The sequence below is a fragment of the Meriones unguiculatus genome (genome assembly GCF_030254825.1).
Source record: "Meriones unguiculatus strain TT.TT164.6M chromosome X unlocalized genomic scaffold, Bangor_MerUng_6.1 ChrX_unordered_Scaffold_30, whole genome shotgun sequence".
NCBI classification, from domain to species: Eukaryota; Metazoa; Chordata; class Mammalia; order Rodentia; family Muridae; genus Meriones; species Meriones unguiculatus.
Genome location: NW_026843706.1, coordinates 9,629,616 through 9,654,254, shown reverse-complemented (window position 1 = coordinate 9,654,254; position 24,639 = coordinate 9,629,616). Strand labels below are relative to the sequence as shown.

The following is a 24,639-nucleotide window of genomic DNA, read 5'->3' as shown; positions in this document are numbered from 1 at the left end:
ATGTATCCAGTGGTAGCTCAGTAACCAATTGGTTTCCTATAGTAAGGGGAACAATGACTATTTCCTACAGGAACTCAATGACTGGCTCTTTTACCTCCCCACCTCCCAAGGGAAGAGCAGTCCTGTTAGGCCACAGAGGAGGACTTTGCAGCCAGTCCTGAAGATACCTGATAAAACATGATCAGATGAATGGGGAGGAGGTCCCCCCCCCATCAGTGGACTTGGAAAGGGTAGGGAGGAGATGAGGGAGAGAGGGTGGGATTGTGAGTGAATGAGGGATCGGGACACGGCTGGGATACAGAGATAATAAAATGTAACTGATAAAAAAATAAAATTTAAACAAAACAAAATAAAAAAGAAATGTGATTGCAATGATGAGTGTTGTTTTTAAAGAAACATTATTGTGGTTAGAATTATTAGTATTTTAATATAGTATTCTGATTTAGTCTTTAAAAATTTGCTATAAAATATATTTTGATAACTTTCTGTCACTTCCCCTATCTTCTCACAGATCTCCCAACTACCTGTTTTACCTTTATATTTTTTTTTATTTTTTAAAATTAAACCCAAACCAAAAACAAACAAAAAAGTACACACACACACACACACACAGACATACACACACGCATACACAGAGGGAGAGAGAGGAGAAAGGGAGAGAAAGAGAAAGAGAGAGAGAGAGAGAGAGAGAGAATGAGAGAGTTTTATGTTGGCCAACTACTCCAGAGGATGAAATCTGTCCTGGACTGTACATAATATACCCAATGACACACTATTGAAGAAAACTGATTTTCACTCTTCTGAAAGCTATCCATTGCATTTAGCTTTCAGGTGAGGGGTTAGAATTTGCCCATTTCTCAACGCTGGGATATTTTCTGATATGTGCAGATCTTGTGCTTGACATGCTGACACTGTCTCTATGAGCTCACATGCGCATTAACCCTGCTGTTCCTGAAAAATAATATTCTTGTAGATTCATCCTCACCTGTGGATCTAGAAATGTTTTCAACCCATCTTCTGCAGAGAACCCTGAGCCTAAGGAGACTATTACCTGATTGTGAAATCTGAGTTGTAGATAAAATATGTCACACTATGTCAAAGCTAAGTTGGATTTCTACTACCTGAACTTCTGGTAAAATTAGCACATGCTACACTTTACTTTGGGAATTTAGGTTGTTGTCCATACAGGCAGGACAGATCTCTGAATGACAGGACTCAAGCTCAGTGTGTCAATTATACCTATATTTTCATTCCTTGAACTGCAATAGTCTAAATTGGTCTTACTTCCTATATTTATTTCACAGTTCTACAGTGGATCTTCTAGACCTTTTGCTCATGAAATCTTTGTCCATATGTTTGCTTGTGTGTGAGTTATTTAAAAGAGACAATGATTTTTTAACATTTAGAAATAGCATGCAAATGGTTCTCATAGTAGAAATTCCAGGCTGTCATCACATATTGATTATAACTCAAACCTATCATTTTACATACTTTATATGAACTTACTTTACATTACTTTTTTCCCCTAAATATTCTGATTTTTTAGTGCCTTTTGTTTTCTGCAGTGAAATAGTTTAAATGATCAATACCAGACATACTTTTTTCAAAGATAAAGAAATTATAACAGGACAACAGTGGACATATAAAAGGAAAGGTGAGCATAACAAATGAATGCGGAGATAAAAAGAAAATCTATGAATCAAATAACTGTGTTTTATTCTATTGTTATTGTGTTTGTGTGTGTGAGTGTGTGCATGCATGTGTGTGCATGCAAGAGAGACTGAGGGAGTAAGAGTGTGTGTCTGAGAGTTTGTGTGTGGTGTACGTATATGGATATGTGCAGTTGTTAGTTCAAATTTGACCTTGTGATGGATATGTGCAGCTGCTAGTGCAAATGTGACCTTGGCTAAAATCCAGGAAAGGATATCAAGTGTCCTGTTTATCACTCTTCATGTTGTTTCACTGAGACAGGATCTCTCATTGAATATGGAGCTGAGCTGTCTTCCAGAAAGGCCTAATGACCCTCCTGTCTCCATCCCTTACTACTGCATAGAATACCTGTGTTCTTTGAGTGCTGTGGATTTCCAATAAGAAAATCATGCTTGCTCAACAGGTACTGTTGCACACTTAGCTATTTCCCCAGACTATGCTCATTACTAAGATTACTATTATTTGTGGTGGAAAACCTAATAATTACAGTTACCAGAGATGATTGGATTTATATTTGATTCACCCAGAATATTAAAATTAGATGATCAGAAGTGTAGCAGCACAGCTTCATATAGTTCAGATGTGTTTTCTAATAACACAATCAAGAATTTTGTTACCAGCTTTTTAATCACTGACCTAAGAAAAGGCCAACATTCAATTTACAGTTTGAGACTGAACCCTGAACTCATGGCCAATGATATTTTCTAGGAGATGTGTGAACTTTTATTAACAGGGAAGATGACATCTCTCTTTTATTAAGAGAGATGCTTCATTGTTGATGCAGATTACTCAGCTCCTAATACCACTCAATGACTCTTTACTGAGTCCCCTGTCTTAGGACTTGAATGTCATTATGTTCATACTGTTGGGTTTGATTGTTTTAACTAACCAAAAAATAACAAAATCAAAATAGTGACACAAATGATAAGCCGAAGTAGAAAATTTTAAAGTTGATATTGTTAAGTGTCTAGGATTCTTCATTAATATGCTTTCAATGTTCACAATTTTTCCTTTCAAACAGAGGTTTATTAAGTAGCAACAGATGGTGTGGACAATGTGAGGTAACCCAGGCATGACTGGAACTCACAATCTTTTTGCTTCCACCTCCAGAGAGCTGTGATTTCAGCACACATCACACTTACTCGTTTTTGATACATCATTCAAACATTATAAACACTAGTAAGGTAGTTCTTTCAAATACACTATTGTTCAAAAAGCCAATGATTTAGTCTATGTTTCTCGAATAGTTAATGATTTTTCTTATGTGCTAAAGATAGGAATTGGAAAATATTACAAAAATATTGTATAAAACAATAAAAATATCACTTTTTAAAGACGCATTCACAACAGAAAGGCAAAAGAAAACAAGCAGACATACACACAATCACCACCAACTCTACAATAAAAGTAACTAACAATCTTCAGTCACTAATATCTAGCAAAATTAATGGACTTGACTGTCCAATGAAAATACACAGACTAATAAAATAGTTGTAGAAAGAGGATCCAACATTCTGCTGCTTTCAAGAAACACACCTCTGTAACAAAGATAGACACTAACTCAGGGTAAAGGGTTGGACAAAGGATTTCCATTCAAAGGGCTCCAAAAAACAAGCTGGATTAGCCATCCTAAAATCTAAAAAATAGACTTTCAACCAAAATTAATCAAAAAGAGATGGGGAGGGACATTTCATTCTCATCAAAGAAAAAATCCACCAGGAGGACATCATCTTACTGAACATCTAGGCACCAAACACAAGGGCTCCTGCATTTGTAAAACAAACTTTATTAAAGCTTATTCTACACATTGATCCCAACATATTAATAGTGGGATATTTCAACACCCTACTCTTACCAATGGACAGATCATTGAGACAGAAGCTAAACAAAGAACTAATGACACTTACATAGGTCCTATATCAAATGGGCCTAATAGATGTCTATACAACTTTTCACCTAAACTCAAAAGAGTATAACTTCTCAGCACCTCATGGAACCTTCTCCAAAATTTACCACATAGTTGGGCCCGAAGCAAGCCGCAGCAGATACAAGAAGAGTGAAATAATTCCTTGTATTATATCATACCACCATGGTCTAAAACTAAACCTCAACAATAACAAAAACAGCAAAGTGCCTACACTCATGGAAATAGAACAAATCTCTCCTCAACACTAGCTGGATCAGTAAGAAATAAAAAAAAATTACAGACTTCCTAGAATTCAATGCAAATGAAGGCACTACTCACCCAAACTTATGGGACACAATGAAAGCAGTCCTAAGAGGAAAGTTCACAGCACAATGTGCCTTCATAAAGAAATTTGATGTAGCCCATGGCAGCTCATTATCCAAGTGGTTTTTCTAGTAAGGGGAACAAGGGTGGTCTCTGACATGAACTCAGTGGCTGGCTCTTTGACCTCTCCACCCCCTCCCTGAGGGAGGAGCAGCCTTGTAAGGCCACAGAGGAGGACACTGCAGCCAGTCTTGAGGAGACCTGATAAGCTAGGTTCAGATGGAAGGGGAAGAGGACCTCCCTTTATGAGTGGATGTAGAGAGGGGAATGGAAGGAGATGAGAGAGGGTGGATGGGATTGGAAGAGAATGAGAAATGGGGTTACATCTGGGATACAAAGTAAATAGCCTGTAATTAATATAAAAACAATAATTTAATGAAAAATGAAACTCGAAACATATATTGAAACATCTGATATATGCAATTTAACAGCTCACTTGAAAGCCCTTAAAAAAAAAAAAACAAACAAAAAACATCCCATCTGTCTTTCTAAACTAGGACTGATCATCTTACCCCATGTCTGCTCTCTTGATTATCTTTTTTAGGTGTATAGATTTCATTATGTTTATCATATCTTATAGGTCTATATAACTGAGTATATACCGTGTTTGTCTTTCTCCTTCTGGGATATTTCACTCAGAATGATCTTTTCTAGATCCCAACATTTGCCTGCAAATTTCAAGATACCTGATAAAACAGGATCAGATGAATGGGGAGGAGGTCCCCATTCATCAAAAAACCAAAACAAAAAACAAGTAGACATACCTAAGAAGAGTAGATAGCTGGAAATAATCAAACTCAGGGCTGAAATAAATAAATTAGAAACAAAGAAAACTATTCAAAGAATCAACGAAACCAAGAGCTGGTTCTTTGAAAAAATGAACAAGATAGACAAATCCTTAGCCAAACTAACAAAAGGCAGAGAGACACTATCCAAATCAACAAAATCAGAAAGGAAAAGGGAGACACAATGGCAGGCACTGAGGAAATCCAAATAATCATTCATATGTAAAATTTGAAAATCCATTTACCAAAGCTGAACAGGTAAATAAATTAAATAGTCCTATATCTACTAAGCTGTTATCAAAAGTCCCATCCCCCCCCAAAAAAAAAAGTCCAGGGTCAGACCATTTCAGAGTAGGATTCTGCCAGACCTTCAAAGAAGAGTTAATAGCAATACTCTTTAAACTATTCCAGAAAATAGAAACAGAAGGAACATTACCAAACTCATTCTATGAGGCCATAGTCACATTGATACCGAAACCACACAAAGACCCAACAAAAAAAAGAGAACTTCAGACCTATCTCTCTTATGAACATTGTTGCAAAAATACTTAATAAAATACTAGCAAACCAAATCCAAGAACACATCAAAGATATCATCTACCATGACCAAATAGGCTTCATCCCAGATATGCAGGGGGTGGTTCAATATAAGGAAATCCATCAATATTATCCAACATATAAACAAGCTGAAGGAGAAAAAGCACATGATCATCTCCTTGGATGCTGAAAAAGCATTTGACAAAATCCAACACCCATTCATGTTTAAAGTTCTGGAAAAATCAGGGACACAAAGCACTTGCCTAAACATAGTAAAGGCAATATATAGCAAGCCTATATCCAACATCAAACTAAATGGAAACTTAAAAAAAATTCCAGCTTGATCCTTTAGTTCAATTAGTAGTTAAAGAAAACTCATATTTCTTTGATCAGTGTCAATAAAAAATTAAATACTTTGTTAAATTGTATTTGTATGTTACTTCAAATGAGTGCATAGAAAAACATTGCACACTGCATAAGATCTTTTCATCTCGGTTTGATTTGGTTGGTATGTCTTTATGATTTAATTTAAGTAAACGCAGTATTAAAAAACACTAGCTTTTTAAATTATTCTACTTGTGAAAGGTAAGAGAGAAAGTCCAATTTGAGTCATCTCAAATTATGGATAATAAAAAGAAACCCAACAGGCAATCATCAGTCATAAAATTATTTTAATTATGTTGTCTAGCAAATACATGTAATTAAAGACTTGAAATTCCATTTTGCTATAATTACTACATCTAACTACTACCATAAACCCTGCTTCTTGCTGCAAGAATTTTATTTCACTCCTGAGAAACATGCATTTCTAGATGTTATTGTAAGATGTCATTAAGAAATAGCAATTAATTATAATAAACTAAGTACACACTAACCTGAACAAGGAGATAGGTATTATCTCAGTTTATTTGTTTTATTTGTGACATTGTTTTAATGTTGTCTATAGTCTTCCATCTCAAAATAACTATCATTGTGTTACTTGTATGTACATTACCTCAGTATGGAAGACTCAAATTTTCTAACAAAGCAACATACTTACTTTCTTACCTGTATGAATGTACTCTGCATATGTTTATCATTTAAGTTACCAAGCATAAGAATCTACTATTAGAAACTTAATGGTGCCCAAACCATCATCATACCTTTGTGAAACATGTGTTGATGTAAAGACTATCACATCTTCACTCTTTGTTTAGAAAACTGATTCACATTTTTTACCAAATTCACAGTTAAGAATTAATAGCTATAGCTACAGCAGATTCTTTTTAGTTATAAAATAAGTGAATTTGAATCATTAATGTAAGGAATTCTTTAATAACATGAATGTGTATTCAAGAATGTGTTAGAAAAAAATTTAAACGTAGTCAACAAAAGAAAATACATTTCTACAGAATGTTATTCTATGTCTGTAATCTACCTGTTTCTCTGAATTCATAGAGCATTTAAAAAATTGAAATGTAAGAAAATAATATATATATATATTGATTAAGATAATATTTGATATAATGGAATGAACCCAAATTAGACAAAAATCTCATACTTCCTCCAATATAAATACATTACAATTACAAATTATACACAATTTAATATTCATAACAAGTGTATAGTGTTCATGATCTCATGTCTAAATCTACTAGTTTCTTTATCAAAAGTAACTTGCTCACAATATGAAAAAGATGAATTAAATGATATATATAAATTTATTTTTGGTATATTCACTACATTTAACCACTATTATAAAGTCCTTTCTTCTTATCCAAAGATATTTAAAGTTTTACCCAATTTCTTAAAATACATGTTTTCAGAACTTATCACATGGCATATATAAACATGATTATTGATGAGAATTCAGCATTATATTCCTAAATTAGCAACATGTAATACTATGGATCAAACCCCAGTCCTGTAATGAGAAGGAAATATTCTACCACCTCTCTTATTTAGATTAAAATTTTAACTTGTATTTTTTATAATATTGATATTTATTTTGATGAACTGGCATTTTCTCTTAATTTCAAAAAAATGTGTTTTAATGTGTTAAGAAGGATTATACATAAAGTTCCATACTGTCTTTAAAAAAAAAACAATTCAAACATTACAGCTTGTGGCTATAAAATGCTATAATAATGTCATTAAAATCTTACGCTTATTTCCTTTCCAACAGCTGTTTAAATGTTATATGCACAGTTTGTTTCCAAAGAACGTATTACCGGGAACAGTGTTTACAGTTTAGTGTCTAACATGCCTACAATTTAGGCTTATTTAGCTATTGAAATATATTGGAGAAAGACATATTAAGTAGAATTGAAGAATTACTCACCTAGTTGAGTCTCCTGAATTGTCAGTTTACTTTCCACAGGATACAAAAGTTTGGGTGGCTTATCAGTCAGAGGAGCTGAAAAACAACAACAATAAAAATAATACAAAGACTTACAGCTAGACTGCATAAACTGAAAGAAAGAACACAGTTAACTTTCCCAAACATTTTTTTCATAGTAGTATCAAAGCACTCTACCAACTAATGACTTTCATCTTTCAGGCAGGAACGTCAAGCAAATAAAAAAGGCATTAGGTTATACTAGAGTAAAGCATAACACATTCATATTGATATTGACAAAACACACTACATTACAGAATCAGGACTGGACAGGCATTTAGCACTTATCACCATGAGTTTTGAATTTGTACTTTGCTTTTTGTTTGGGAGGAGTGTTTTATACTTTTACTGTGTGACAGATTAAAGAAAAAAACGGGGGTATGTGACATGCACTATGATTTTTGACCTAAGATGATGTGATTCTTAATTCCATTTTTATTTTCCATATGTTAATCACTTGGCTTCAAAGATATGATTTAGTAATGATTTTGTGCAAGTGTTTTCTAAATGGGGAGTCAATTGGCATTAAGTTTGTGTAAGTACAAAAATGCACTCCCATACAAAGTAAATATTCTTTTTAAATTATTTTTATTTTTACTAATTACAGTTTATTCACTTTGTATCCCCACTGTACCTCCCTCTCTCCTCCTCTCCCAATGCCACCCTCCCTCTTCCACACCCATGTCCCTCTCCCAGTCCACTGAAAAGGGACTTTTCTTCCTTCCCTTCCCTCTGACCCTAGTCTATCAGGTCTCAGCAGGAGTGACTGCATTGTCTTCTTCTGTGACCTGGTAAGGCTGCTCCCCCTTCTGGGGGAGGTGATCAAAGAGCCAGCCACTGAGTTCATGTCAGAGACAACACCTGTCCCCATTACTATGGAGGCCACTTAGATACTGAACTGCCATAGGCTACCTCTGTGCAGGAGTTCCAGGCCATGTCCATGAGTGGTCCTTGGCTGGAGTATCAGTCTCAGAAAAAAAAAAAAAAAAACCTGTGCCCAGGCTTTTTAAGATCTCTTGCTGTCCTTGTGGAACTCCTGTCCTCTCCAGGTCTTACTATCTCCCAATTCTTCCATAAGATTCCCTGTACTCTGCTCAAAGTTTGACTATGAGTCTCAACATAGCAGGGTAGAGTGTTTCAGAATATAGGATAAATATACTAAAATATGTACACCTAAGGAAGCTAATCAAGAAGGATGACTCTGGCTAAGATGCTCAATCCCCATTCAGAAAGGCAAAGAGGATGGGCATCAGAAGAAGGAGAAATCAGGGAACAGGACAAGAACCTACAACAAAGTAAATATTCTTAAATAATATTTAAATTAGACTAAACCCTATGCTATTACTATCTGTTAGGTTGTGTAGTATTTCTTGCTAATTTACATGCTACACCCTCTTTGAATTTAAGTTTCTACAAACTTCCTTTCTCTGCTCTTGTCAATTTTAATGATCAGCCAATAAATCAAAGACTTTGCTGTGACAGGATTATGGAGAGATGCTTTTCACAAATACTTCATTTCTATTTAAACTATATTCTCTGGGTTATAGAAAAACAGTCAGTTCTTTATGAAGCTTCTCCCTTCTACCTTCTGATTGAATTGTTCAGGTCCCTTGAAACCTCTCTCTGCAAAATCTACTCTATAACAAGTACAGCGATGATCAATTAATGGTTGCTGAGCTAAGTCTTTTTGCTTTGAGGACTTTCTCTCTCTCATGTTATTTAGGAATGAATTTGGTACAACATCTCTCACTTGCCAGGAATACATGCCAGCTTGGTTGATAACTGGAAGTCTAATCTAGATATAACAGCTAGGACTTGGCTACACATATTTATCACAAGAGGATTTAAGAATTCAAGCTGCTTTAGCAGCTTGCCTCCATCTCTAATTAACAGAAAACCATTACTGAAAAAGAATGATAAACACCAAGTCAGAAAAACAAAGATGTTTTCAGAGATTTTATTTGGGAAACCAACTTCAAACATGATTGTGATTCTGATTATTCAAAACTAATTAAACACAGTATTTATTCATCTTTATTACTATTTAAGTTCTAGAAATAAAGGTGTAGATAAAATTTGGGTAAAAGAATAAAACAACCCTTTAAAATTCTCATGTTATATGCTAGTGACTCAAAGTCCAGCATATTTTCATTGACAGCCAAGTTGAGCTATTTGCCATAGGGTATCAATTTGCTCCTGCACGAGGTCAATCCTCTGATTGAATACCATCAAGCTTCCTTTTAGTTGAGCATTAATTCCTTTATGTACAACTAAGGCATGAGCTACAAAAATTCTCAAAGATATGAAATTTCTCTGGTTAATTTTAAAGCTTTTATTTCACGCCTAAAATTGTCTTAACATATTTAGTTCTTTTGCCACCTAAATAATCAGTTTTTTTTCAGTCAGTGTTGGCAAAAACATGTCAGCAATGAACTAAGTAACATTTCTTAGACTCTTTATCAAATGATTATAATGATTATAGTAAAAACAAAACAAAACAACAACAATTTTGTGACCCTGTTCAGGTTTCAAGTAGGTTCCTTAGTAAGGAGAACAGGGTCAGTCTCTGGCATGAACTCAGTTGGCGGCTCTTTGGTCACCTCTCCCTGAGGGAGGCAGCCTTACCAGGCCACAGAGGAAGACAACGCAGACAGTCCTGATGATACCTGATAGGTTAGGTTCAGACAGTAGGGGAGGAGGACCTCCCATGTCAGTGGACTAGGGGAGAGGCACAGAGGGAGGAGAGGGTAGGAGGGTGAGTCCAGGAGTAGATGAGGGAGGGGGCTGCAGCTGTAATAAATAAAAAATAGATAATGAATAAAATTTAAAAAAACAACTGTGTTATACATATGCTGCAGAGAATGAAATATGGTAGCTAGTCTTTTAATTTTGTATAAGTGAGCTTAAATAAGTAAGCCAAAGTAAAAGGACAGAAGAGATAGATATATAAACATAGAAACAAATAAGATAGGGAGTTAGAGAGATGGTTACTCCTCTTCCTAAGGGCACAATCTTCAGGTGGTTCACAATAACCTGTAGTATAGCTCCAAATACTATGAGGCTTCCATGGACACCTGAGTTCATGTGTATAATCCACCAATAATTAAAAACAATAAAAGATAAATCGTAGTAAAACATCATCAATGAGGATAGTCAAAATATCCTACAGAAACTAAATGATGAAGTCCCTTTGATATACTGAGCTGGTGTTTCCAATAAAGAGAATCTCGAGCAGAGCAAATTCCTTTCATGTGAGGCTTTCATGTGGAAGGACAAATAACAGCAAAGTTTAACATTATCAAATAGGGAATATACAAATATCTATCAGAAATCACCTGATGAAAACCCTTATAAGTCAGCTACCTAAAGTACCCAATAGAATCCTGGGCAGAGGAGAATGCTGCCTCATATTTGGCTTCTGAGTAAAGAAAACAATGTCCAGCAGAACCTAACTGGGAGGTTGAGGCAAGATGAAGTTCCAAGTTTGTAGGCTTTCATTTTGTTTGTTTGAAGGTTTCCCTTGTTTTACAGAAGAAAAATTTTCATTTTCATGAGGTCCTGTTTATTGATTGTTGATCATAGCACCTGAGCTTTTGCACAAGAGACAATGAGATCGAGGCTTTTCCCCATTTTTTTCTAACAGATTTAGTGTGTCTAGTTTTATATTGAGGTCTTTGATCAATTTGGACTTTAGTTTTGTGCAGGGTGATAGATATGCGTCTATTTGCATTTTTCTACATGTAGAAATGCAGGTAGACCAGCACCATTTGTTGAAGATGACATATTTTTAATTGTATGGTTTTGGATTCATATCAAAACTCAGGGGTCCATAGGAGTGCGGGTTTATTTCTGGGTCCTCAATTTAATTGCACTGATCCACCAGTAAGTTTAGTTTCTATGCCAACACATGCAGTTTTTGTTACTGTTGCAACTCTATATCTGACAGAGGGCTAATATCCAGAATATATAAAGAACTCAAGAAGTTAAACAACAAAACCCCAAATAATCCAATTTTAAAATGGGCTACAAAGCTAAATAGAATCCTCACTAGAAGAAGATAAAATTGTGGAGCAACATTTAAAGAAATAGTCATCATCCTTAGTCATCAGGCAAAGGCAAATCAAAACAACAATCAGAATGGTTAAGATCAAAAATTAAATTGATAGCACATGCTGGAGAAGATGTGGAGAAAGGGGAATCCTCCTCTATTGCTGGTGGAAGGGTAAATTTGCATAACCATTTTGGAAACCAATCTGGTGCTTTCTCAGAAAATTAGGAATAGTACTAGCCCAAGACCCAGCTATACATGTCCTGGGCATATACACAAAAGATACTCAACCATTCAACAAGGACAAGTGCTCAGCTATGTTCCTAACAGCTTTATTCATAATAGCCTTCTATTTTCAGACAATGTTGTTTAGTTTCTTGTTTGTCTGTTTTATTCCTACATATGATAGAATGATTTTTCCATGTAACTGGATAATTCTACCTAATATCACATTTTTACAGATCTATGTATGTTATTGTTTGTATGATTGCTTGTTTTATTTCTTTTTTTAACTTTATTTTAATTTTTATTATTATAATTTATTTACATTCTGTCCTCACATAAACTCCTCCCTCCTCCCCTCCCAATGCAACCTTCCCTCTGCCTTCTCCACACATACCCCTCCCCAAGTCAACTGATAGAGGAGGTCGTCCTCTCCTTCCTTCTGATCCTAGTCTATCAGATCTCATCAGGACTGGCTGCATTGTCATCTTCTGTGGCCTGGTAATGCTGCTTCCCCCTCAGGGGGAGGTGATCAAAGAGCATGGCAATCAGTTCATGTCAGAGGCAGTCCCTCTTCCCATCACTATGGAACCCACTTGGATACTGAACTGCCATGGGCTACATCTGTGCAGGGGTTCTAGGTTATCTCCATGCATGGTACTTGGCTGGAGTATGAGTCTCAGGAAAGACCCCTGTGCTCAGATTTTTTGGTTCTATTGCTCTCCTTGTAGAGCTCCTGTCCTCTCCAGATCTTACTATTTCTCACTTCTTTCATAAGATTCCATGCACTTTGCCCAACAGTTGGCCATAAGTCTCAACATCTGCTCTGATAGTCTGCAGATTCATTTGATTCATGACCTCTGTTAGAGTCATTGTTTCTTTGTTTAATTTCTGTTTTGTTGACCTGTCCTTTGTTGAGAGTTGGGTGTTTAAGTCTCCCACTAGTAATGTTTGGGGATCTATGTGTGGTTTAAGTTTTATGAATGTTTCTTTTACGTATGTGGGTGCCCTTACATTTGGGGCACAGATGTTCAGGATTGTGATGTCTTCCTGGTGGAATTTTCCCTTGATGAGTATGAATTGTCCTTCCCTGTCCCTTTTGATTAAATTTCGTTGAAAGTCTATTTTATCAAATATTATAATGGCTACTCCTGCTTGCTTCTTCTGTCCATTTGCTAGGAAATCTGTCTTCCAGCCCTTTACCCTCAGGTAATGTCTACCTTTGTGACTTAGGTGTGTTTCTTGTATGCAACAGATTTTTTGGGTCATGTTTACGCATCCATTCTGTTAGTTTGTGTCTTTTTATTGGAGAATTTATCCATTGATGTTGAGAGAGGTTAATGACCAGTGGCTGTTAGATCCTTTGATTTTGATGTTGGCTGTGGTAGTAAGTTTGTGTGCTTGGTTACTTTTTGTTTTACTGTAGTGAGGTTAATTATTTCCTGTGTTTTCTTGAAAGTAGTTAGTTTTCATGGGTTGTCTTTTTCCTTCTAGTGTCTTCTATAATGCTGGATTTGTCTGTAGGTATTGTTGAAATTTGTTTTTGTCATTGAATATCTTGTCTTCTTTGACTATGAGGACTGAGAGTTTTGCTCTGTTTAGTAGCCTGGGTTGACATCTGTGTTCTCTTAGGGTCTGCATGATATCCATCCAGGCCCTTCTGGCTTTCATAGTCTCTGTTGAGAAGTCAGGTGTGATTCTGATGGGTTTGCCATTATATGTTACTTGGCCTTTTTCCCTTGCAGCTTTTAGTATTTTTTTTCTTCGTTCTGTATACTTACTGTTTTGATTATTATGTGGAAGGAGGATTTTCTTTTCTGGTCTAATTTATTAGGTGTTCTGTAGGTCTCTTGTATTTTTATTGGCCTCTCCTTTAAGTTGAGGAAATTTTCTTCAATGATTTTGTTGAAAATATTTTGTGCCTTTGAGGAAGGAATCTTCTTTTTCCTCTATTCCTATTATTCTTAGGTTTTGTCTTTTCATGTTGTCTTGAATTTCTTGGACTGTCTGTGTCAGGAATTTTTTAAATTCATTATTTTCTTTGATGAATACATCAAAGAAAAGAAAAAGGAAGATACATTGTATCTTCCATAGCTGAGATTCTTTCTTCCATATCTTATAGTCTATTGGTTATGCTTACCTCTGTAGTTCTTGTTTTCTTCCCTAAGTTCTTTCTCTCCATAGTTTCCTCCATTTGTATTTTCTTCAAATTTTTCCATTTCCATGTTCAGATCTTGAGCTGTTTTGTTGATTTCCTTCTCCTGTTTGACTCTATTTTCCTTCAATTCCTTCACCTGTTTGTTTGAACAATCCTTTGTTTCTTCTATTTCTTTCAGTGATTTAAGTATTTCCTCTCTAAAAGCCCCAAACTGTTTGGCTGCAACTTCCTGTATTTCTTACAGATGGCCATAATCTGTTTGACTTTATCTTCCTCTACTTCTTTACAAATTTTATTTGTTTCCTCTATTATCCTCTTCATAAGCATATATGTTAGGTTGTCTTCTTGAATTTCAATTATGCTGGGGTGTCCAGGGCTGCTTGCCCCTGGATAACTGGGTTCTGGAGATGCCATATTGCTCTGTCTTTTGTTGGTTGAGCTTTTACACTGGTCTCTACCCATTGGCCTATTTTAGGTGTTGAGTATTAGCTTCTGGTGGTTCCTGGAATCCTGTGGTGGAGAGAACCCTTTGGCAGGAAGATGATTTTAGCTGAAGGAAGCCTCCTCAGCTTTCTGGGTATGATCACTGAGTAGCCATTATTTTTCAGGAATCACCATAGCTCACCTCAGGCATACAGATCTGAGTGTAACTGTGGTCCTTGTTAGTCAAGAGGTCTCTCCTCTCACCTGGAGAAGTCCTGGAGACAGCTGCCCTGCTTCTGGGTTTCTTGCCATAAGTTTAGTGAGGTGCTGCTGTAACGTGTGTGTCCTGTGGTTTGGTCAGTTTAATTAGGGATAACTGGTTGCCCCTTGGAGCAGTATCTGGGGGTTGATATCAGGGATCCCAGGCTTCTGTAGGTCTGTGGGGCTCTATGCTCCAGTACCCAAGATGTAGTCAGTGGCAAGTGAGCTCTGCTCTCCTGCATGCAGCTGAAGGCTAGAGTCAGGAGCCTGTGGGTAGCCAGAAACTTTTCCAGAGCTAGGTGTCCTGAGGTAGGGCCAGGTGTTTTCCCCACAGTGGGGTTTTCTCCCAACAGGAAGGCTCAGTCTGTGGTGTTTGGTTTGGTGCATAGAGCGTGCAAGTGCTGGCAGGTGGTGGCTCCAAGCTGGTGATTGGGCAGGAACCTGAGACCTTTTCCAGGGAACTTTCCTGTGTTTGCTGGTGTGTGGAGGTGGTGATGGTCGGCTGAGTGCTCTAAGTTGTCTCCCTCCTTGTGGGGTTTTCTCCCCACAGGGACTCCCAGTCTCTGATGCCCTAAGGTGCACAGTTCTGTCTGTGAAGAATAGTGCACAGCAGGTCTGGGCTGTCAGCGTGCACCTACCAATGTGTGGGACCTTTTCCAGGGATATATTGGGTGACCATGAGTCAGTCCCTGTTTGCTTCCTTCCCGGTGGGGTTTTCTCCTGACAGGGAAACCCAGTATCTGAGGCCCTCAGGCACATAGATCTGTGTGTGATAGAGAGTGGGGTACGCAGCAGGTCTCTGTGCTGGTGGCTGGAACCCCCGCTCAGGGCTGAAAAACTGTGCCTGCAGGTCTGTGGGACCATTTCCAGGGAAAGACTGAGTGACCTGAGGTCAGTCCCATTTACTTCCTTCTCTGTGAGTTTTTCTCATGACTGGGACTCCCAGTCTCTGGTGTTTTTTTTTTTTTTTTTTTTTTTTTTTTTTTTTTTTTTTTTTGCCCACAGTTCAGACTGGGAAGGTGATCAGGACACGCAAGCCTGTGGCTCTGGTCTGGAGACCGAGCGCCTGCGCGACCCTGGATCTCTTCTTGGTTCTGGCTGAATGACCTGATTCCCACACTGTGGAGATTCCTCTCACCTGGGAAACACGACTGCTGTTGTTTTAGGGCCCAGAGTTCAGTCTCTTGGTCGCTGTACTGAAAATGCTGTCCTGCTTCAGACACAGTGTCCTCTTGGCACAGCCATCTTGGATACCCCCCCATCTATATATTTTTGACAGTGACATTATTCCATGTTTTTTATCCATTGTTTTACTGTTACATTTTTAAAAACCATTTCACTAGTGATGAGCACTTAGTCTGAATCTTCATCTTGTATATTATGAATAATAGTACCACAATAAAAAGGGTATATGTATATGCACACCTGGTGTAACTGGAGCACATAGCAGTTATATTTTCAGCTCTTTGAGCAACTGATGTAGGGACAGTAAATCCTGACCTGGAGGAGTTGGTCTGGAGTAAGAGTGAGACTGAGACATGTCCAAACTCTATAAAACTCATTCTGAAACCAATAGGAGCAGGACTGCTACCTCCTGCTCTGGGCCTACATGTCCCAGCACACATTAGCCTTATGACCTACACCTCTGCTGCCTTTGAGGTGGACACATATCCTGGTGGCCAGATTTCAGATTAAAATTCCTCTTTCCTTATAAGGACATATCCAGAAAGCACCTAGATTTCCTTCTCATGGCAAATGAAGCAGTCCTAGGACCTTAGCCCCAGCCAATAATGTATCCTCACTCCTCTCTCCACTCCCAAAAGTTTATACTGCCTTTATCTCCCACTTCCCCAACAATAAAGAGAGCTTTTTTCCCGAAACTGTCTTCAGAGGAGGCTATTTCTCTTGTAATCATGTTGACTGAGATCTTGCTTGCACCCACCAGCCCAGCTAAGCTTCATTTTCTCATCTAGATTAATGCACAACAGTGCCTGGTTACCTTGAGGATTAAAGCAATCTCAAGGCAGCAACCTCCTAACTGTGTGTGTGTGTGTGTGTGTGTGTGTGTGTGTTGTTGTTGTTTCTTTATAGTGGCTATGTTAATGTTCATTCTTTAAAAAAAAAGTATGCTGGACTTTGTGTCACTAGCATACAACATGGGAATTTTTCCTGCACTGCAAATCTGTCTAAACAATTGTCGAGCTATATTTTAGGTAATTGGACTGGAGAATTCGATACTACGATGGAGCAGCTGAGAGTGGCCATTGTCACAGTAAATTCTACCGGAGTGGACGCAGGACTAGCCACAGGATTATCAACATGGATTGCTGCAGCCATGAATCATCTGAAGGAATGGGCGGGCATGGGAGCGTTAGCAGGCCTTCTGGTGTTGGTCTCCTTGGTTTGCCTGTGGTATATATGCAAGATTAGAGTCTCACAACAGTGTGATGCAGCCATGATCATTCAGGCCTTTACAGCCATTGAAGCAGGACATTCTCCCCAAGCATGGTTGGATACCATAAAAAGCTAAAATGATACGCTCAGGATGCGAGGCTAAGCACTGCACTCAGGGTCAGCTGCTTTGGACCCAGAGAAGAGCATGTCTGATTGCATGCGGGTTGATGCCCCAGGTCCCGCCTCTGAGAAAAAGGTATTGGACGGGTCTGATGTTCTTTGGGTGGATGACACCTAAATGAACATCTGTACAAAGTCCCAATTTATTTCTAATATCAGAGATCAGACCTCTACTCTTGCCTGATGCGTCTAAAACAAAAAGGGGGAACTGTAGAGAGCTGCGGAATGCTATGCCTTAAAGATGGAGCTGGTTTCCGCCTTCCACCTTCCCGATGGTGAGTGCTCTCTGTCACGAACAACTCCACATTTGGCTAAGGCCGAGGATCTGGCTTGCTTCCATGTATGTGGACCTATCTGCATTGCCCCCGTGGCACGCCTGGGTTGGCTACCCAGAGGCTATTTAAGCTGTGGGCTGGCTTTCCCCGGGGTCCGAGGATTGTTCAATGTTCCTGAATAAACTGCATTGAAAAAAATAAAAATAAAAATAAATACACATTTGAAAAAAAAAAATTCTGTCATTAACATGCTAATGGTTTTGCTACAATGAATGAACCAATATTGATATATTGTTATTTAAACCTATACACAGTTCAGCTGTCATTGTTTTTTTTTTTTTAAGATTTTATTCAGATGAATGGGGAGGAGGTCCTCCCCAATCAGTGGACTTGGAAAGGGCCAGGGAGGAAATGAGGGAGGGAGGGTGGGATTGGGAGGGAATGAGGGAGTGGGATATAGCTGGGATACAGAGTTAATAAAATCTAACTAATAAATAAATAAATAGATAAATAAATAAGATTTTATTTATTATATATATATGTATATGAGTGCTCTATCTGCATGTACACCTGCATGCCAGAAGAGGGTATCAGATCCCAGTATAGATGGTTGCTGGGAACTGAACCCAGGACCTCTGAAAGAACAGGCAATGCTCTAAAATGCTGAGCCATTTCTCTAGCACATTAATTTACATTTTTATCAAAAGAGTAAAAATTTTTCTTAACCACCATCTGGTGAATATTTGTTTCTGATGTCTAATAATAGCCTATGTGTTATTCCAAGTTTTTGACCAGGCAAATTAAATCGTATGCCTGTATGCATGTGCACATACGTACATGTATGTGTGTTTATAATGTTATAATCTGCCAAACACTGTAATTGTTTGAAATTTTGAAGGATTTACTGTACATAACATTGATCTGTAGTTTAATAATAAAACATCGTGTACTAATGCAACTCCTTTGTTCTGAAGGCCAAGAATCTGAGGTGCAAAGAGGTCAAATGCTTTGCCAATGTTAACAAAACAAATTCAAGAATCTTCAGAAAATCTTTTCCCCTCAACACTTTTTTGTGTGCCCTTTGAAAAGTCTGTCAGTCTACCTTCAAGGTGTGTACTATCTGTTAAAGTGTGAAAACTTGCAATTAAGTCATTACAACACACAGCAGAGAGCTGTTGCAGTGCAATCTGTTATAATCTAAAATTGTCACAGTTTAATGTAATGTTATTATGGATACCAATTAAAAACATTTCTCTTCCGATTTACCTTTCTTTGGTAAAAGTGAATCAAAGTTCAACTGTTGTGTTATTTGGAAACTGTGACTAGGAAGTGGTCACTAAGATGACAATGCAACTTAATTTCCCAGTACTTTGAGTCTAACAAAATTCATTTCCACAAATGAAGAATATTCACAGAAAGGTCCATTATTTGAATGTTTCTAGCACATCATGATGCTTAATATGTATTAGTTTAATTTTTTGACAAATGACAGGAGTTGGAAAATGGCAGGGGTTCCAATGGCCAGTAAAAATGAATTCCTAGACAAGCATTTATTTTTCTGTATTTGCAAATGTAACAGCAGGTCTTCTACTTCTGAAAAAATTACTCATGAGGACAAACAGCAGAGGGGAGGGGAGAGTACAGCTGTACCAGGCTACAGAAAAAGAGGATCCAGACAGTCCTGATGAGACCTGATAGGCTATGGTCATGTAGAAAGAGAGAAGGACCTCCCTTATCACTGGAGGGGAGAAGGGGATTGTGGGGAGAGGGAGGGAAGGTGGAACTGGGAGGGGAAATGGGAGGGGGGTACAGGTGAGATACAAAGTGAATAAATTCAATGTGGTACATCTACACAATGGAATATTACTCAGCAGTAAAAAACAAGGAAATCATGAAATTTGCAGTTAAATGGTGGGAACTGTAAAAGACCATCCTAAGTGAGGTATCCCAAAAGCAGAAAGAGACACAGGATATATACTCACTCATAATATGGATATTAGATATATAAAATAGGATAAACCTACTAAAATCTGTACACCTAAAGAAGCTAATCAAGAAGGAGGACTCTGGCATGCTCAGTCCCCATTCAGAAAGGCAAAGAGGATGGACATCAGAGGAGGGAGAAAACAGGGAACAGGAAAGGAGTGTACCACAGAGGGCCTCTGAAAGACTCTACCCTGTGGGGTATCAGAGCAGATGCTGGGAATTACAGCCAAACTTTGGGCGGAGTGCAGGAAATCTTATGAAAGAAGGAGGAGATAGTAAGACCTGGAAAGGACAGCTGCTCCACAAGGAGAGCAACAGAACCAAAAAATCTGGGCACAGGTGTCTTTTCTGAGACTGATACTCAGACCATGCATGGAGATAACCTAGAACCCCTGCACAGATGTAACCCATGGAAGCTCAGTCTCCAAGTGGGGTCCATAGTAATGGGAACAGGGACTGCCTCTGACATAATATGATTGGCCTGCTCTTTGATCATCTCCTCCTGAGGGGGGAGCAGCCTTACCAGGCCACAGAAGACAATGCAGCCACTCCTGATAAGACCTGATAGACTAGGATCAGAAGGAAAGAGGACCTCCCCTATCAGTAGACTTGGAGAAGGACATGGGTGGAGAAGGGGGATGATGGTTGGGATTGGGAGGGGAGGAGGGAGGTAGCTACAGAGGGGATACAAAGTGAATAAATTGTAATTAATAAAAAAATGAATAAAAAAGAAAGCAGTAAGTACCCTGCACTGCTGCCTGCATTTACCTGCTGGAAGTACAGAATTAGTAAATTGGAAATAAATATTATTTATATTTTCCTTTATTTATTTTTAATGACCACATGGATGATTCTTGTGTACAGTGTGTTAAGTAAAACAATCCAGGTACAGTAGTATGAATATTCCATGATTTAATTTGTGAGTGTAACCTAAAAAAGGACTCATTTTTTCCAAACAAGAGTAGAATGGTTAGAAGTGTGAGGTATGGAAATGGAGAAATGTCAATCAAATAGTTCAAGGTTTCAATTATGAGGGACAGAGAAGGTCCCTACCTCTAATATGCTTAGTCTAGTTGATAATACTGCACAATGTATTGGAAAATCCTAACAGTAGATTTTTAAAAGCTTTCATTACACCCAAATGACAATTCTTTGAGGTGATATATATTTTAGTTAGCTTGATTCGGGATAATATTTTTATAATGTACTTATGTCTTCTTATCTTGGGCAATTATGCTGCCTACCTTAAATATATGCATGTTTATTTGTCAAGAGTACCTCAATAAAATCAGATGAAAATAAAAATATTAAAAATAAAATAAATACAAATTAAAAAAAGAAAGCAACATACCTAGGGGACCTTTTTTCTTTTCCTTATAAAAAGAGGCAAAACTCACTCATTAACTGAAATAATAGGAAAATAGTAGTGATATGAAATACAGTATGATTTTAAACCATAATCATATTTTATCTACCCAAAGCACAATTATAACTGTTTCTTTCATGAGCTATGCATTACATAGAGCTTTGTACCCAACAACACAATTATTTTCAGGTTTTCATTTTATTCTTTATAATGTCTTATCAACAGCATTAAAAATAATATAGTCATTAAATGATAATAGGCCTCTTCTACTAATATGTCTTGGTTAACAAAATGGTTTTGTAAAAAAAGTAGAACTTTAAGGTCATTCCATTTGCTTGGTGAGCATCAGTTAGAGAAGCATCTAGAAGTCAATAACTAAACAAAAATGTGTACAGAATCAGTTGCTTATCTGTGTTACTATTCCTTAAATATTTCTTTTTTCTATTCTTTTTTTTTTCCACAGCTGAGGACTGAACCCAGGACCTTGCACTTGCTAGGCAAGCACTCTACCATTGAGCTAAATCCCAAGCTCTCTTTATTTTTAAGACAAAATTTCTCTGTGTAACAGCCCTGGCTGTCCTGAAACTCACTTTGTAGAACAGGCTGGAATTAAAGGCATGTGCCGCTATGCCCAGCAATTCAGAGCTTTCTCACTTAATCATTTCTTCTGCATTCAAGCTATGGGGAAGTGAAAACTTGAATTCTTTCTCTTTTCATAGAAAAGACAACAAACCAGAATAACATGACCAGGATTCTTGGTTCTTTCTAAGGTTCATAGAGAAGATGAAAATGTAAAGTACTTAGCATAAACATACTTTTCTGTATGTAACAATTACCTCTATAATCCCTCAAATATTATCAATCGTATGCAATATTTATTGCATTCCAACTCTTTTCCTACTACAAAATTTGTTCTTTAACAATCTTAAATAATTTCTATAATGTATTTTCTACTTTTTTCCCTAGAAGTATTTTGGTATAGGAGGGAATATCCTATACATTGACTTAATAATTCTAATTATGTTTATTGCTTTGGTAAGCTGCATACTTTATTTAACCTCTTGTGGACTCAGTCTTCTTATATGTAAAGTGTGACATAAATAAATTTCCCAGATAGGTTCATGTGAAAATGAAATAAGACAATATATTAAGTAACTATGTAGAATAGTTTAAATGTCACTTTTATTTCTTCAGATGAATGAATGAGAGTCATACCCAAGCTTTGTAAATACAGGGCTCAGGCTCATCCCATATCCTTTCTAGCTAACTAACCCTAGGTCTTGAACCTTCTAGACTCCATAGAATCTAATCTTCCACAAGCTCTGACGTTGAAAGCTTCAACTCCTAGTCTCTGTCTGCTAACCTAGCCATATAAGCTTTCAGGTACTGAGACTAACTGCTGAATAAGCTCACCCTTTCTAGCTCTTTCTGAACTCTGTCTGGGTAGTTCAACTTAGCTATTCTGGCTAAAAACTCCTTTCCGAGCTGACTGATTCAAACTGGCTTTGCCTGACTTCTCACCGAACTGCTCTGATTGGAAAAATTGTTTCTGAACTCTACAAACTGAACTGCATTGACTGCACAAACTGATGGAATTGCATGAATTCAACTTAACTCAATTGCCCTCAATTGAACGGCACCAAATGTAATTCTCTCTTCTCTCTCCCTGCACTGCTCTTAAGTATCCTCTTTTTTTTTTCCTGTCTGTTCTCTTGAGAGTTGGCCAGATCATATCTCTGACTCATTCTGTCAAACATTTCTCTGATTCATCACTTTGTCTACCCTTCAATTAGAGGTCATTGTTTGAGATTAAAGGTGTGTACTAAAGGAGTGTCTGTATTTTAGCCAGAGGGATTGAAGATATGTACTAAAGACATGTCTATATCCCAGCTGGATCACATGAATTACATCTTTGGATCAATCCTTTTCCAGTGTAGTCATGTTGCTGGACTAACATTCGTCTACAGAGTAAATGCAAAATAAATATGCTCTGAGGGTATCTATCAATATTTGGGGAAATAGCACCTAGAATTACATATTTGTGAAATGAGGAGCTAAGTGTCTAACCAAGGACTCAAAGTGCTTTACACTCTGAATCTAAAAATTATTCATACTTCATACTGTACCTTGCAAGGCAAAGAAAAAGATTTTTCTTTTCAATCTGGAAAAAAATTGGAATAGCTTTAAATATGTCACACAATGTACCATGATTATAAAATGACTCAAATATTGGAGTTCCTCACTCACCAAGCTTATAACCAACATTTCATATTCATTATTCAATTTCATGAGTATTTATCAAGTGATTAAAAGAATACACATTAAGTTAGAAATAAAATAAATGAAGAGAGATGGTTCAGAGGATAAAGTGCTACCTATACAAGTATAAGCACCTGAGTTTGGGTCACCAAAACCCAAAATCTCATTACAAAAGAATTGCTTCTCAATTCAGTGATGGGAATGCCCTGTTGAGAGGACCTCTGGAGCTCACTGTCCAGCTAGAATAGCCACGACATGAATTACAGGTCAGATAAGTGATCTATCTCAAAAAATAATGTAGAAAGTGATCAAGGAAGATACTTGATCATTAACTCTGGCTTCCACATGAACACCTATTTGTTCATCCATGTACACACACACACACATATGCATATATACACACATACATATACACACAAAGAAATAAAATGTTAGGGTTAGAGTTTTCTACAAGGATGCTTATAAATCAGAGTATGTTCTGACAAACTTTTAAGTCTTGTATTTGTGTAATTTCTTTACAGATTACATTCAGGTTCATCTAAAACTGGTAAAAATATTCATAGACAATTAAGTACATTTGAGCCAATTACACTGACTGAATTTTGTAATGGATTCTTTTAAATCTAAAAGAACTGACAAGTAGCTGTTTTAGTTTTTCTAGCAAATAAGAATAATTGGGTCACCCACAGATTTTGATCTCTTAATGAATCAGATAGGATTTCAGCTCTGTTTTCCTTGGCCTGGATTAGTTAAATTACAGATTCTATTCATGGAACACAAATTGTATGAAAGCTGTAGCATGGATACACAGTGTCATGGGCCATGGAAAAGAAAGGGATTGTCAGAAGAACATATCAACATATTATTACATGGAAAATCCATTTAGGAGAGACACAGAGCTTCATTTTTCATTTATCTCCAATACTCTGAACTTGGTGTGCTCTCTTGTTTTTCTATTACAAGTAATAATGGTGACAACTCACAACAGCTACTGAGCATCAGAAGCCTCAAGGATAAAAGACCATAAAAGCTATTGCACACCAATGTCTGAGAAGGAAAGAGTATTTTAAGAACACACATATATTAAAATCATTTCAAGTGTTGTACCAAATGCAATAACTAATAATGTTTTTACCAAAACACATGTGCTAAAGAAAACAAAGAAATACATCTGACAGGATTTGATAATATTACACTCAGTTTGGTAAGTTTTGCATACAATGAAAATAAAACAAACACATCCATTCTTTCATTCATTCATTCAGTCTTTCTTAAGCATCTCCTGTTTGGTTAAAACTGTTTTAGTTACTAGCACAGAAACAGGCAAGATTTCTTTCAGAGAACAAATCTTTGTAAAAGTAAGATGTA

At 37.1% G+C, this 24,639-nt stretch overlaps 1 protein-coding gene across 4 annotated transcripts in view; it reads right to left on the bottom strand.

Annotated features, from left to right (window-relative positions):
- Il1rapl1 (interleukin 1 receptor accessory protein like 1) overlaps window positions 1–24,639 on the bottom strand; it is a 1,800,273-nt gene that overhangs the window by 356,223 nt on the left and 1,419,411 nt on the right. For all 4 annotated transcript variants that reach the window (XM_060376664.1, XM_060376665.1, XM_060376667.1 and 1 more), the window contains one exon: window positions 7,643–7,717. In XM_060376664.1, coding sequence (XP_060232647.1) covers window positions 7,643–7,717 — 75 coding nt within the window. The remainder of the gene's footprint in view (window positions 1–7,642; window positions 7,718–24,639) is intronic.